General features: G+C 35.3%; 3 protein-coding genes across 4 annotated transcripts; 1 reads left to right on the forward strand and 2 right to left on the reverse strand.

The window, feature by feature from the left end:
- The first annotated feature begins 1,367 nt into the window (after nucleotides 1–1,367).
- On the forward strand, nucleotides 1,368–3,285 carry LOC106321940. The gene is made up of 2 exons (XM_013760151.1): nucleotides 1,368–2,231; nucleotides 2,442–3,285. Exons 1-2 carry the CDS (start codon nucleotides 1,463–1,465, stop codon nucleotides 3,083–3,085), a joined length of 1,413 nt encoding a protein of 470 aa, XP_013615605.1. The 5' UTR covers nucleotides 1,368–1,462; the 3' UTR covers nucleotides 3,086–3,285.
- A 1,321-nt stretch (nucleotides 3,286–4,606) lies between these two features.
- On the reverse strand, nucleotides 4,607–6,359 carry LOC106322783 (50S ribosomal protein L24, chloroplastic-like). Its single transcript, XM_013760919.1, has 4 exons — nucleotides 6,149–6,359; nucleotides 5,587–5,625; nucleotides 5,122–5,352; nucleotides 4,607–4,974 (listed from the first exon to the last, which is right to left on the reverse strand). The coding sequence occupies exons 1-4, from the start codon at nucleotides 6,263–6,265 to the stop codon at nucleotides 4,762–4,764; spliced, it is 600 nt and encodes a 199-aa protein (XP_013616373.1). The 5' UTR covers nucleotides 6,266–6,359; the 3' UTR covers nucleotides 4,607–4,761.
- A 1,673-nt stretch (nucleotides 6,360–8,032) lies between these two features.
- LOC106325860 (probable leucine-rich repeat receptor-like serine/threonine-protein kinase At5g15730) lies at nucleotides 8,033–10,567 on the reverse strand. Of its 2 annotated transcripts, XM_013763912.1 has the most exons (8): nucleotides 10,531–10,567; nucleotides 9,971–10,329; nucleotides 9,643–9,796; nucleotides 9,301–9,427; nucleotides 9,039–9,124; nucleotides 8,883–8,954; nucleotides 8,606–8,809; nucleotides 8,033–8,521 (listed from the first exon to the last, which is right to left on the reverse strand). In XM_013763912.1, the coding sequence occupies exons 2-8, from the start codon at nucleotides 10,285–10,287 to the stop codon at nucleotides 8,195–8,197; spliced, it is 1,287 nt and encodes a 428-aa protein (XP_013619366.1). In that variant the 5' UTR covers nucleotides 10,288–10,329; nucleotides 10,531–10,567; the 3' UTR covers nucleotides 8,033–8,194. The 2 variants fall into 2 exon arrangements, with proteins under 2 accessions (XP_013619366.1, XP_013619365.1); XM_013763911.1 differs by having other exon boundaries at nucleotides 9,971–10,561.
- Nucleotides 10,568–11,960: the final 1,393 nt, after the last annotated feature.

Below are 11,960 nucleotides of genomic sequence, written 5' to 3' on the forward strand. Positions count from 1 at the left end.
TTTTAAAAGTGAAGATAAAAATAGTTAAGGTAAACATGAAAAATAGTTTAGAAATGTTCTATTTTTGGCAATTTTCATTCATTATATTTTTGGCAATGCCTTTAATTAATTAAAATAATATAAAACTTGATAGTTAAATAATGGTAAAACTAAATATTTAACTATTTTAATTTATGTGAGAATAATTAAACTACAACAAAATTTGAAATACAAAGAGTACTACTTAAGAAATTTAAAATGCTCATTTGGTGTTATAATATAGTAGGAAATAGCTAAACTAGTCATGTTTAAGAAATGTATCCCTAAAATAACTGAAAAACATTTTTATGCAGTAACATTAACTACACTGTTTAAGTGTTAACACTACAACTTTTTCATAATTTATATTAAAAATGATTTCAATTATTACAAATATTACATAGCTTTCATTGTAAATAATATAGCGAAAAAATCATTAATTAAATGTTCACAAATAACTTTTTTTTCTTTTCGTAATAAAAATTACATGATTATTTAATGTAATTTACAAATATGATAATTAATAATACTGAATAATTTTTTTCTGTCAACAATAATACTGAACAATAAATTTGATAACAATTTGTATATCATCTATCTTTTTGTTTAGTTTTCTATTATAAAAATAAATTAAACATTCATATTACCCATATAATAAAATTTATATTTTTAATGCATGTATAATACTTTGAATTTTTGTTATAAGAAAAATGATTATAAAAATTATGAATATGTTAATATCAATTAATAAAAATATTATATATATATATATATTAAATATCATTCAAGTAATTATATACCATATAACTATTTTAATTTTAATATTCATATCATTTTGAATTGATAAAAATTTAAATACTTTTACAATTTGAACTTGATTAAAAATTTAAATATCTTTATTATTCTTTTAAAATTATTTATTTAACAATATTTTATAAAATATCATATTCTATGCATTATTACCTAGTAAAATACTATTTCACGATCGTTATCCACATAGTGAGAAGAGATGTCTTTTTTATTCATAGATTTATAAAATGGTAAATGAAGGAAACATTATCTCGTGTTATATATTTATTTACATAGGTGAGTTGAGACATTATAGACCTCTTTTAGATTCATATGGACGTAGGACATACATGCCTACTAACAAAATAAATACAAAATTTTATTCTTTTTTTTTTGTCAAACAAAATTTTATTCTTACCTATTACATTTTATTGTTTTTATTACTCTCATTTAATTGACTTAAGTAATAAAGACTCTCATTTAATAAAAACAACTGTAGTATCTTCATAAAAAACGAAGAAAACATATTTACTTGCCTGTTTTGCATCTTCTTCCTTATTTTTCTATTAAATTAAAATATCACTTCCAAAAAATACAAAACCAAAAATCTCAGAACAAGATAGAGAGAGAGAGAGAAAGGAAGGTTACAACCACAATGGACGATTCAAACACAAGAAGCCAAACTAAGAAGACGAAGAAGCTTCAGAAAGACAAGAACAAGAAGAAGAACATCCCTACTGTTTGGTTCTCTCTCAAGAAATCTCTCCACTGCAAATCCGAACCATCCGACGTCCACGTCCCCAAATCCACAAAACACCTCACCACAATCTCCACCAAGCGCATCACCACCGTCAACTCCCCCCTACCCTCCGCCGGATGCGGCGGCGGTTTATCCGGATGCTCGAGATCGATAGCGAATCTCAAAGACGTGATCCACGGAAGCAAACGCCACTTCGAGAAACCGCCGATAAGCAGTCCTCGCTCCATCGGAAGCAACGAGTTCCTCAACCCCATAACTCACGAAGTCATCCTCAGCAACTCCACCTGCGAGCTCAAAATCACCGGCGTCGGAGACATGGCTTCCCCCGCCGGAGCAACGGAATCCGGCGGCGGCGGAGGAGGAAACGGACGGTCGACGACTTTTGTGGGGATGTTGAGGCCGGGAACGCCGATGCATCATCTGAACCATTCTGCTTCTCACCGGAGCCAAGCTTCGTCGACGGCGGCGAAAAAGGGCTCCTTTGCTTCGTCGGAGAGAGACGGAATAGGAGAAGGGTTTCACACAAAGAGGAGAGTTTCTTTGGAGATGAACAGAGACTCCGCCGTTGTCAACGGAGGCAAATACTCTGTTTCTTGCCATAAATGTGGTGAACAGTTCAGCAAACTCGAAGCTGCAGAAGCTCATCATCTCTCTAAACACGCCGGTAAACTCGAAACTTTAACCATTGGGATTATATAATTAATGAATATAATATAAAGTTTTCAACTTTACGAAGATTTTGGCGCATATTTATAATATATATAATAGTATAAAGTTTTCAACTTTATGAAGATTTTCGCAAAATTAGATTATAAAGTTCTAAACTTTGATTTAATAAAAAAAAATGTTATAAACTTTGATCATAATATTACAGTGACGGAGCTCGTAGAAGGCGACTCGTCGAGGAAGATAGTGGAGATAATCTGTAGAACGAGCTGGTTAAAGTCAGAGAACCAATGCGGGAGAATAGACCGCGTCCTAAAAGTACACAACATGCAGAAGACACTAGCTCGGTTCGAGGAGTACAGAGAGACGGTGAAGATCAGAGCGAGCAAGCTCCAGAAGAAGCATCCGAGATGTCTCGCCGACGGCAACGAGCTCCTCAGGTTCCACGGCACCACCGTCGCTTGCGGTTTGGGGATAAACGGGTCGACGAGCCTCTGCACGGCGGAGAAATGCTGCGTCTGCCGGATCATACGGAACGGGTTCTCGGCTAAGCGGGAGAAGAATAACGGGGTTGGGGTTTTCACGGCTTCGACGAGTGGGAGAGCGTTTGAGTCGATTTTGGTGGAGGAGGGAGATGGGGAGAGGACGGTGAGGAAGGTGTTGATTGTGTGTAGGGTTATAGCCGGGAGAGTTCATAGGCCGGTGGAGAATGTGGAGGAGATAAATGGGTTGATGATGAGTGGGTTTGATTCTTTGGCTGGAAAAGTTGGGTTGTATACAAATGTGGAGGAGCTTTATTTGCTTAATCCTAGAGCTTTGCTTCCTTGCTTTGTGGTTATCTGCAAGTCTTAAAAAATATTTAGCATTTTTGTTTTGGCAAAGAGATCAAAATGTTCTTATTGTTTGTTTATAATTTCTATCATCTTGTTCCGAATTTGTTTTCAAGGTGAATTTGGAATTTGAGTTTTTTTTTTAAAAATTTTTTGGCTAGTTTATGTATGAGTTCTTAATTATTCTTACCTAGAGAGACAAAAAAGAAGTATTTTTGTTCATATTATGTTAGATAAATTTGTATTTTAGCGTATTATACTGATGTAAAAACCAGTGGTCAAGAGAGAGATTGTGAAGTGTGTCAAGAGTGAGAATTTAGTTTCACGGGTGGCCTGTTGGTAAAAGTGCTACGATAAATGCCAACTTTTCATTCAGTAAAACGTTGGTCGACGAGAAACCTTTTCAAAGATTTGGAACACGAATGTTTGCTTGTTTGGTTGAATCATGTTCATTGTTCAATATGGATTTATGTTGTTTAAAGTATTCTGATATTGTTTTAATTTCTTATCATATATATATTTCAATAGTAAATAAGATATGAAAATAGAACATAATCATATATAGTACTCAGACGACCTAAAACACAATTTGGCATTTTTTAGCTTCAAATTTGTTTGGAACCATCCCCGTATAGTCCTAGATTACATACAAAATGGATATTTATATAAGAAAACATGGCATATAAAAACAAAACTAACATTAATGATAATTAGACATTTTGTTAAAACGAATAAAATGGTCCATACTATATTACTCGATAGTTTTCATAATGTCAGCGAGACAAAGCTTACGTCAAAGGTGTCGACAAAATCCTATCCCATGCAAACATTTATTTGGAGCTTTTATTAGTTCTATCTGCAAAAGCCACCCTCTCATCAATATATATCCGCCGAGAAAAGAAAAATTGGAATATGCGAGCCCAATAATAATCAAAGTTTCAAATCTTGAAATTTCGAATTTTGAAAACAAATGTACATTTGATTTTTCAGATATATTATTTCAGGGCTCTGCAAAAATATTTGTGATATACATTTTGTACTTAAAAGTTGTTTGTGGACAAAGCAAAATTTGTTTAAGAGTGAGCATAGTCTAGTGAAAATGAATCATGGATATCTCAAAATGTGGCTATTTCGATATTTGATTACGTATGTGTATACATACACTGTATGTTCATTTTTCTTTTTTGAACTGACACATAATAAATGTATATTTGAGAACGAATGAGAAATGACGAGGCCTGAAATGGACAGTGTATCTATATCAACCGCCGAAGTAACGGTGGGATCATACCACATGACGTCTCAGAAAATTGTATTCTGTACATACATACCTTGTAATTTAATTATCTCCACTCGACAACAATCTATGTCGTCATTTTCGGATCTTTTATATAATGACGAGAACGCATTAGTAATCCCCTAAGTATGTGAAATATACAAAAGCTAAAAGCGAGCTGATTAAGGCTTGAAGACCATGGTTTAGCCATATGAAACCGTTTGTAGATTCTTTGTTCCCTGTAAAACGTTGATTGTTAGAAACATATTTCGTAGCTTTAAGCTTTGTAAGTGAAGAAAGTGTTTTATCTGGTACGATTTTTACACTTTTTAACTTAAAAGGGATTCAATATATCCATCAAATACATAGGTCCATTAGTCTACAAATCAAAAGTGCAATGAAGAAGAAATAAGGGAGAGATGCTAAGATGCTGAGGCAGCTGCAACTTGGGATGTTTCTTTATCCTTGGCCTCCTTAAGTTGCTTCCACTTCTCAACGGTGTCTATAAGTTCCCCAGTTTTGATCAGATACCTCACCTTCTGTCCATCCTCGAGGACCTTGTGACCCACCCGGCTAACCACCTCCTTTTCTTTCGAATACAGCATCACATTTGAGCTGTGAATCGGTGCTTCAATCTGGAAAACATAATGCATTTTAGCACAATCCTCAATCATCAATCATCATCACTGCCAAAGGCAAAGTGAAGGGAGCTACACGATGTGGTTTCTGTTTTGCAAATTATTTTAAGAGAGTCATCATGTATGTCTCATGGACTGACTGACCTTGAGAATTTGGCCAGGCTCACCCTCTTCACGGCTCTTCATGTGTTTGGTCTTGAGGTTGACATCTTTGATGACAATGGTGCTGTTGTGGGTAAAGATCTTAGTGACTTCTCCAATTTTGCCCTTGTCTCGTCCAGATATAACTTTGACAGTATCACCAAACTTGACATGCATTTTGTGCAGAATTGGAAGACTGTTTGGTTTGCATTTCTTCCGTTCCCAACGCTTAAGCTGAAGAAAGGAAAAAAAAAAAACACAACATAACGAACATTAATCCTGTTAATGCCCTTAGGAGTCAAGAGATGAAACTCAACACTCTCCTCATATGCATAAAAATAAAAACTTTCATATCCAGAAAGGTTGACAGTTGACACCTCGTTTGTTATGATACAAAGCTACTATATTAACCGGCAAATGCAGAATGGACCAAAAAGTATTACGAGGAAACGGATCTGGGTTACTAACCTTAGCAAAAACAAGACATGGGTTTCCGGTGGGCTTGACCTGCAATGAGTTCCAAAAGAAAAGCAGAGTAATTAAGGAACCCCCTCCAACTGCAGGACGTGAAAGCATTAAAAACGCTAAACCATTCTTCTGACTCAATCAATATAAGTTCGTTCGAGCAACCAAATGTACATAACCAGGTGCTAAATATCACTAGCATTCATTAGATTCGAAAAGGTTCACCAACCAATCAATCAATAGTTAGAACTTACAAGCTAAGATGCATCGCGAAGCCAAGTAGAGAGATAAACAGAATTCTACTGAGAAAATATCAAAAGCTCATAACTTCATCTCAGTTCAGTACTAACACAAAAAAAAGACAAGAGACAATTCACATTCTCCACTCCATTTATAGCGCAGAAACACATAACAAAGTTTCAATTTTTACTTGTTTTAGAGAAGAAAAAAATGAACCTAATCCACAGGTCCAATGAAAGATATCAAACCCGTTACAGGGCTACATGCTCGAGCTAAACGTGGCAATGTCTTTGATTAGAACGAGAATTTCGAAAACTGGAGTTACCGGAGAAGCGGCGGAGAGGGAAATCGGGGAAAGGAGACGCTGGCCGAGGAAGGAGGAGTTGGAGGATATCGAAAGAGATGTAAACGAGCTCTGAAGAGAAGTCATCATGGTCGCCATTTTATTTCAGACTCTGCAAGTAACTCCCGCTTGCTAACACTTCATATCTCTGTTCGTCTCAAGGCGATAAGACGAGGATAACGATTATCTCTTTACTTGTAAACGACACCGTTTTAGTACCATGATTAACTTCGCGGGTGGGTTTTCTTTCTGGGTTTAGGCTAATGTTTGGGCTTTCGTGTAATACCCCCAAACATATATAGTAGTTCTGTATTTTAATTTTTTTTTTTTTTTTTTGATAATTTGGCGGACCGAACCCTAACCGACTAATCCATTGGAGTCTGTCCAACGGTACCATATAGATCCAGTTATTTGCAATGAAAATTAGATATCCTTGTCACTTGACCAGGATAAATTAAATTTTTAGTAGACTTCCAATCTAGGGTGCTTAACACATTTCCAAGCCTGTCGTACATAGTTAGGTTCGGTATTTCTAAGATTTTGTTTTTGTTTTTGGTTTTTTACTCCTCGTTCAAATATTTATAAGTTGCAGAATTTTTGGTTCCTCAAGTGTTTTATTTCTCCAAGACAATATTACACAGGGACGAAGCCAGGTTGCACTCTATGGGGGCATGTGCACCCGTAATAATTATATATAGATTAAATGTCGTAAAAGAAAACAAAGTAAATCTGTAGGAACTGATGGAAAAGTGAGGTTGTGTGCACCTATTAACCCGGGTTCGATCATTCCTCTCTACCTTTTATGTTTTATTAATGATAGTGCACCCCTTATATTACATATATGGGTTTTATTTGGAAGAACCAAAAAAATTGGATTAAAATGTATCCATAACCAAACATTTCAAATAATTGTGCTCATTGCAACTAGATTATAATTTTTAGAATGAAATGATGTGGAACGGTTGATCCATTAATTTTACATTTTTAAACCATTTACTCTGTATATTTTTTACCTTTTATTATGAATGGAATGAAATACTCATTCAATAAAAATAAATAAATAAAATGCAAAGAAAACGATTTTATAGCAATTTGTTCATGAATAAATAGAATAAATCTATTTCATTTTTGATGTATTCGGTATTCCACTACTATTATTCTATTTTATTTAACTACATTAATTCTATATTAGTTCACCAGTTACGACTCACAATTAGGCCTGGAATTTTTATCCGAGATCCGGATTCGATCTGTGATCCACCGGATCCGATCCGAAAATCCGGATATCCGGAGAGGCCGAATCCGGATCCGGATAGTAAAATGTTGGATCCGTCAAAGCCGAATCCGGATCCGGATATCTTGATTTTTTAGTCCGGATATCCGGATCCGTAAATTTTATTAATAAATATTTCAAAAATAGTAATATCTATATATAAAAACTAATTTTATTTAATATATTTTCATTTTTATAATAGTATATATGAATTTTATGTAAATTTTATAATATTATACATAGAAATAATTAAAAATATTATATATATTTTTATTTTTAAATTATTGTTAATATTTTATATATATTAATATTATTTTTTATTTATTTTAAGGATCCAAATCCGGATCTGGATATCCGCCGGATATTATAATATTTAGAAGGATATCCGACACCCGGATATCCGCGAATCCCGGATCCGGATAAGGATAGTAAAATTATGGATCCGCCGGATAAGGATCCGGATCCGGATATCTTAAAATTGCCCGGATAACCGATCCGTTCCAGGCCCTACTTACAATGGTCTCCATTATCTAAATGCTAAACTTCTTTTACAACAAACCCCCAAAAATTAACACAAAATAATTTTTCCATCCACTATTTTCAGTTACCATCAACATCCTCCTAACAATACGTCTATAAATCATCCTAAAACCCACCCTCCCAAAATATATAAAAGCCAATTACAAAGGTAATATATTACAATTATAAATAAATTTTTCTTTTTGTTTAAACAAACAACAATGCATCACTAGACACTAGTCTTCAAGTGTACTGTCCATGAAATTATCTCTCCTATGATTTTCCGACAGACCCGATCTATCTCCAGTCTGCTCAACACTTGACTCCACCGTAGGTGGAAGCAAGGAAGACTTCTTCTGACGTTTTCTTGAATGTCTCACCTTGACAACACGTGTCAAAACCTGCACAACATCCCTCATGTTGGGACGTTTTCTCGGTGCACGAGAGACGCATTTATATGCAAAAACCGCAACTTCATTCACTTCTTGCAAATCAAATCTCCCATCTAATCTCGAATCCACAATTTCTTCCCAACCAACCTTTTCCTCTGCATTCATCGCCGCCTAAAACAAAAAAGTTGTCTTAAAAAATGTAATTCTTCAAAGAGACAAATGTGGAGTTGAGGATCGTGTTGGTGTCTTTTTTACCAGTTCAACATATTCCATAAGACCTTGTTGAGGGTTTCTTGCAGCTATAAGCTCAAAAAGCAAAACCCCAAAACCATAAACATCACTTTTCTTGGTGAATGTTTTTGTGGAGATATACTCTGGATCAAGGTAACCAAAAGTTCCTCTGATGTTAGCTGCATGTTTGTTTACCATTTCTTCTCTAGACAGGCCAAAGTCAGCAACCTAAATTTTAAAGACAATTAACATTAGAAAATTTGAGGTAATAAGGTATAAGTGGGATGGAGAAGATATATACCCGAGCTCTCATTGACTGATCCAACAAAATGTTGGAAGATTTGATATCTCTGTGGATTACACAAGGAACAGCCTAGAAATTTTTTGAATACAACATTGCTTTATAAAGTTGTGTTTTCGTAATAGATGGTGGATGGTTTTCAGTAATTTAGCTTACCCCATCATGAAGATACTCTAGACCGCGTGCCACATCTAAAGCAATATATACTCTCAAATCCCAGCTCAGCGGTTCATATTTATTGCCTGTATCAAGAAAACATTTTAGTGAATCCAGATGTGTATGAAAGTTCATCAAATTGGTGAATTCCAAACCATGTTAGATAATATAGGTGTGTGACTACATTTCTATAGCAAATAGTTCTACATTAATTTACTGACAAGCAGATTGATATATTATGATGAATAAAGTTGTTGCTTACTGTACAAGCGAGAAGCTAAGCTTCCCTTACTCATGTAGACATATATAAGCATGTGTTGTCCTTTCTCTGCGCAATAGCCGACCAAGTTCACTAGGTTACGGTGATGTAACCTCCCCAATAACATAACCTGAAACACAAAAAAAATTTGAGTGAGCGAGTTTAGGAACAGCCTGTCTTATAAATAACAAATTCTGGGTTAACAGAGATTTAATAAAGTGTAAGTATGGGCTTGCTCAATCATTCCTAATGGCTACTGATTATTCATGTTAATCAAACTTATTCTTTGGATTTGAGTGTCATACAGAATCATCAAGAACATTTTCAGAGATATGTGTGTTTTACCTCTGTGTGGAACTCTTTTTGGCCCTGTTTAGAATCAGTGGCAAGAACTTTGACAGCAACAGTCTCACCGGTGGACATTTGAGCTTTGTAGACAGGTCCAAATGCTCCTTGGCCTATCAAATTCGTGAAATTGCATGTTGCTTTCTGCAAATCCCTGACTCAACCACCCACAAAAGAACATATGTGCAAAAACGAGATATAATGCCAAGAATTCAAGTATCATATCCGTAATTAAACACTCTAAAACGTTATATAGATCCCCAGCATTTCCCTTCTAATCCTCATTGGTTAAGAGACAATAAACTTGTAAAGGAACTCTTAGCCAAACCTGTAAGAATATTCCAAAATGCCAGAAGCAGAGATCACATTGCTCCTCTTGCTAAACCCAGCAAGCCAAACAGACCTCCCGTTGCTTGATGATTTCATAGGTGAGTCTGGACCAAGAGTCGAATCCGACATGATGTTGCAAGCATCAGGTCCATTCTCTCTGATTTGAAGCGTAGCACTTCTGCTTGAAACACTGTTGAGAATCTGAGGTTTCTGGCTATGGTACCTAAAGCATAAGAATGCTGCCATAGCTAACAGCACACCGATCACCAAACCAAGTGAGATCCCAACGATCAAACCAAAGGATTCTCCTTCCATTTTTTCAATAATGTTATCAAGTAGTCCTTAATGCCTCGAGCTCTTGTACAAAAAGAACAAAATAATAATAATAATGGATCAGAGATGAAGAAGAAGTAGAGGAGGACATCAACTATTTTTTCTTTGATAAGAAATTTTAGCTAACGTTGACCATATATCAAAATCTTGAACAAAAGCTTTGCTGATGAAAATTCATATCATATGTCTTCAATTGTATAAACAAATTAAGAAAATAATATATACCCCAAAGATGATATTTAACGAGGTTTCGAGAGCTTTGCTTTGGTTGCATAGAAAAGAACCCAAAGAAAGAGTGATACCAGAGGGGATCTACTTTTTTTTTTTTTTTTTTTTTTTTTTTTTTTTTTTGATAACCGTAGTGTAATCCCAAAGGATTTCTAGGCCCAAGGACTAATCACTATGAGGCCCGCAGGATCCGCGTTTTCTTACCACTTAAGACGCCCCGGATGACCAAGGAGAATCGAACTTAGGGCGGTACTCACAGCTGTGAGCCCTTTACCACTAGGCCAAGACCACTTGGTTGAGGGGATCTACTTCAACCAAACGTTAACAAAAGGCAACCAATGTTAAGCTTCGTGTTAAGAAAAGGTTTATGAAAATTTCAAAATTTTTTTTGCAATATTAGCAACGTCTTCTTCAAAACTTAAAGAACAAAACTGAAATGCTTCTTTTTCTTATTTAATTAATGTTTTAAATGAAATGACGTTACTAAAATTGAATTCGAAAGATTTGATTATGTGATGATTGCGATGTTGTTTTCGTGTTATTGATTACATCTTTCAATATTTGTATATAAAAACTGATTGGTTTCAAAATGTCACTAAGTATTGTAATTTAAAATTATATAAAAAGATTACATTTTATGAACTTACATATTGTAATGGCAGTGAACATTTCAGTAATTGATGTGTTCTTGACCGTAGCCATTGACTCGCATTTAGACTATTTTATATCAGCCTTTAGACCATGATTAATCCGGGTTTTTACGATGAGGTTCTTAGCTTCGGTCAAAAACCGTTTCTTAGCTTTTAAATAAGAAAAGCTAAAAACCGGTTCTTAAATAAGAGATATAAGAAACGGTTCTTAGCCGAAAAGTGTAAAAAAAAAAAGTGTCAAATCTGTTATAAATCAATTGGTGGATGTCCATAACCGGCCCGGTCCATAGCTGGCCCCTACACTTAGAGAGAGAGACGGCCCAACCCTAGAGAGAGAGAGGCGGACGCGAGACTTGGAGAGGAGAGAGAGGTGGCTACAACTTGCCTATTTTCTAATTCGTTTATGTTTATGATTTGTAATCTTTCCTATTATTGTATTTTCATTTATCTCTCTTGTAACCCTATATAAAGAGAACACTTATTCATTAATAATATACAGAAACTTACAGTTCTAAATTCTTAAGTTTACAACACGTTATCAGCACGATAGCCTCTAACACCCTGAGCCTAAAACCAAATCGCTAAAACCCTAAAACCCTAAATGAAAAAGAATCTGCCTCGGAACTTCGAAGAGACCGTTCTCCCAAACCATTAGGACCCAGAAAACGATCAAGATATCAAATCGAAGCCCTTGCCGAGATGAATCAGTTAGTGCAAACCGCTTGTCGATCTGACCACTGACGCGCCCTCACGCACAGATACAGTGCGCGCCGATTT

Source organism: Brassica oleracea, chromosome C2 (assembly GCF_000695525.1).
Source record: "Brassica oleracea var. oleracea cultivar TO1000 chromosome C2, BOL, whole genome shotgun sequence".
In the NCBI taxonomy this organism is placed as follows: Eukaryota; Viridiplantae; Streptophyta; class Magnoliopsida; order Brassicales; family Brassicaceae; genus Brassica; species Brassica oleracea.

Bases quoted from the DNA above. Each gene is read 5' to 3' on its own strand.
- LOC106322783 (XM_013760919.1), bottom strand. From the start codon at position 6,265: ATGGCGACCATGATGACTTCTCTTCAGAGCTCGTTTACATCTCTTTCG. The intron at 5,353-5,586 runs GTTAGTAACCCA...TCCTTTCTTCAG, and splicing joins CATGTCTTGTTTTTGCTAAG to CTTAAGCGTTGGGAACGGAA. The intron at 4,975-5,121 runs GTCAGTCAGTCC...TATGTTTTCCAG, and splicing joins AGCCTGGCCAAATTCTCAAG to ATTGAAGCACCGATTCACAG.
- LOC106321940 (XM_013760151.1), top strand. From the start codon at position 1,463: ATGGACGATTCAAACACAAGAAGCCAAACTAAGAAGACGAAGAAGCTT. The intron at 2,232-2,441 runs GTAAACTCGAAA...ATAATATTACAG, and splicing joins TCATCTCTCTAAACACGCCG to TGACGGAGCTCGTAGAAGGC.
- LOC106325860 (XM_013763912.1), bottom strand. From the start codon at position 10,287: ATGGAAGGAGAATCCTTTGGTTTGATCGTTGGGATCTCACTTGGTTTG. The intron at 8,955-9,038 runs GTAAGCTAAATT...AAAAATTTCTAG, and splicing joins TAGAGTATCTTCATGATGGG to GCTGTTCCTTGTGTAATCCA. The intron at 8,810-8,882 runs GTATATATCTTC...TTTAAAATTTAG, and splicing joins ATCAGTCAATGAGAGCTCGG to GTTGCTGACTTTGGCCTGTC.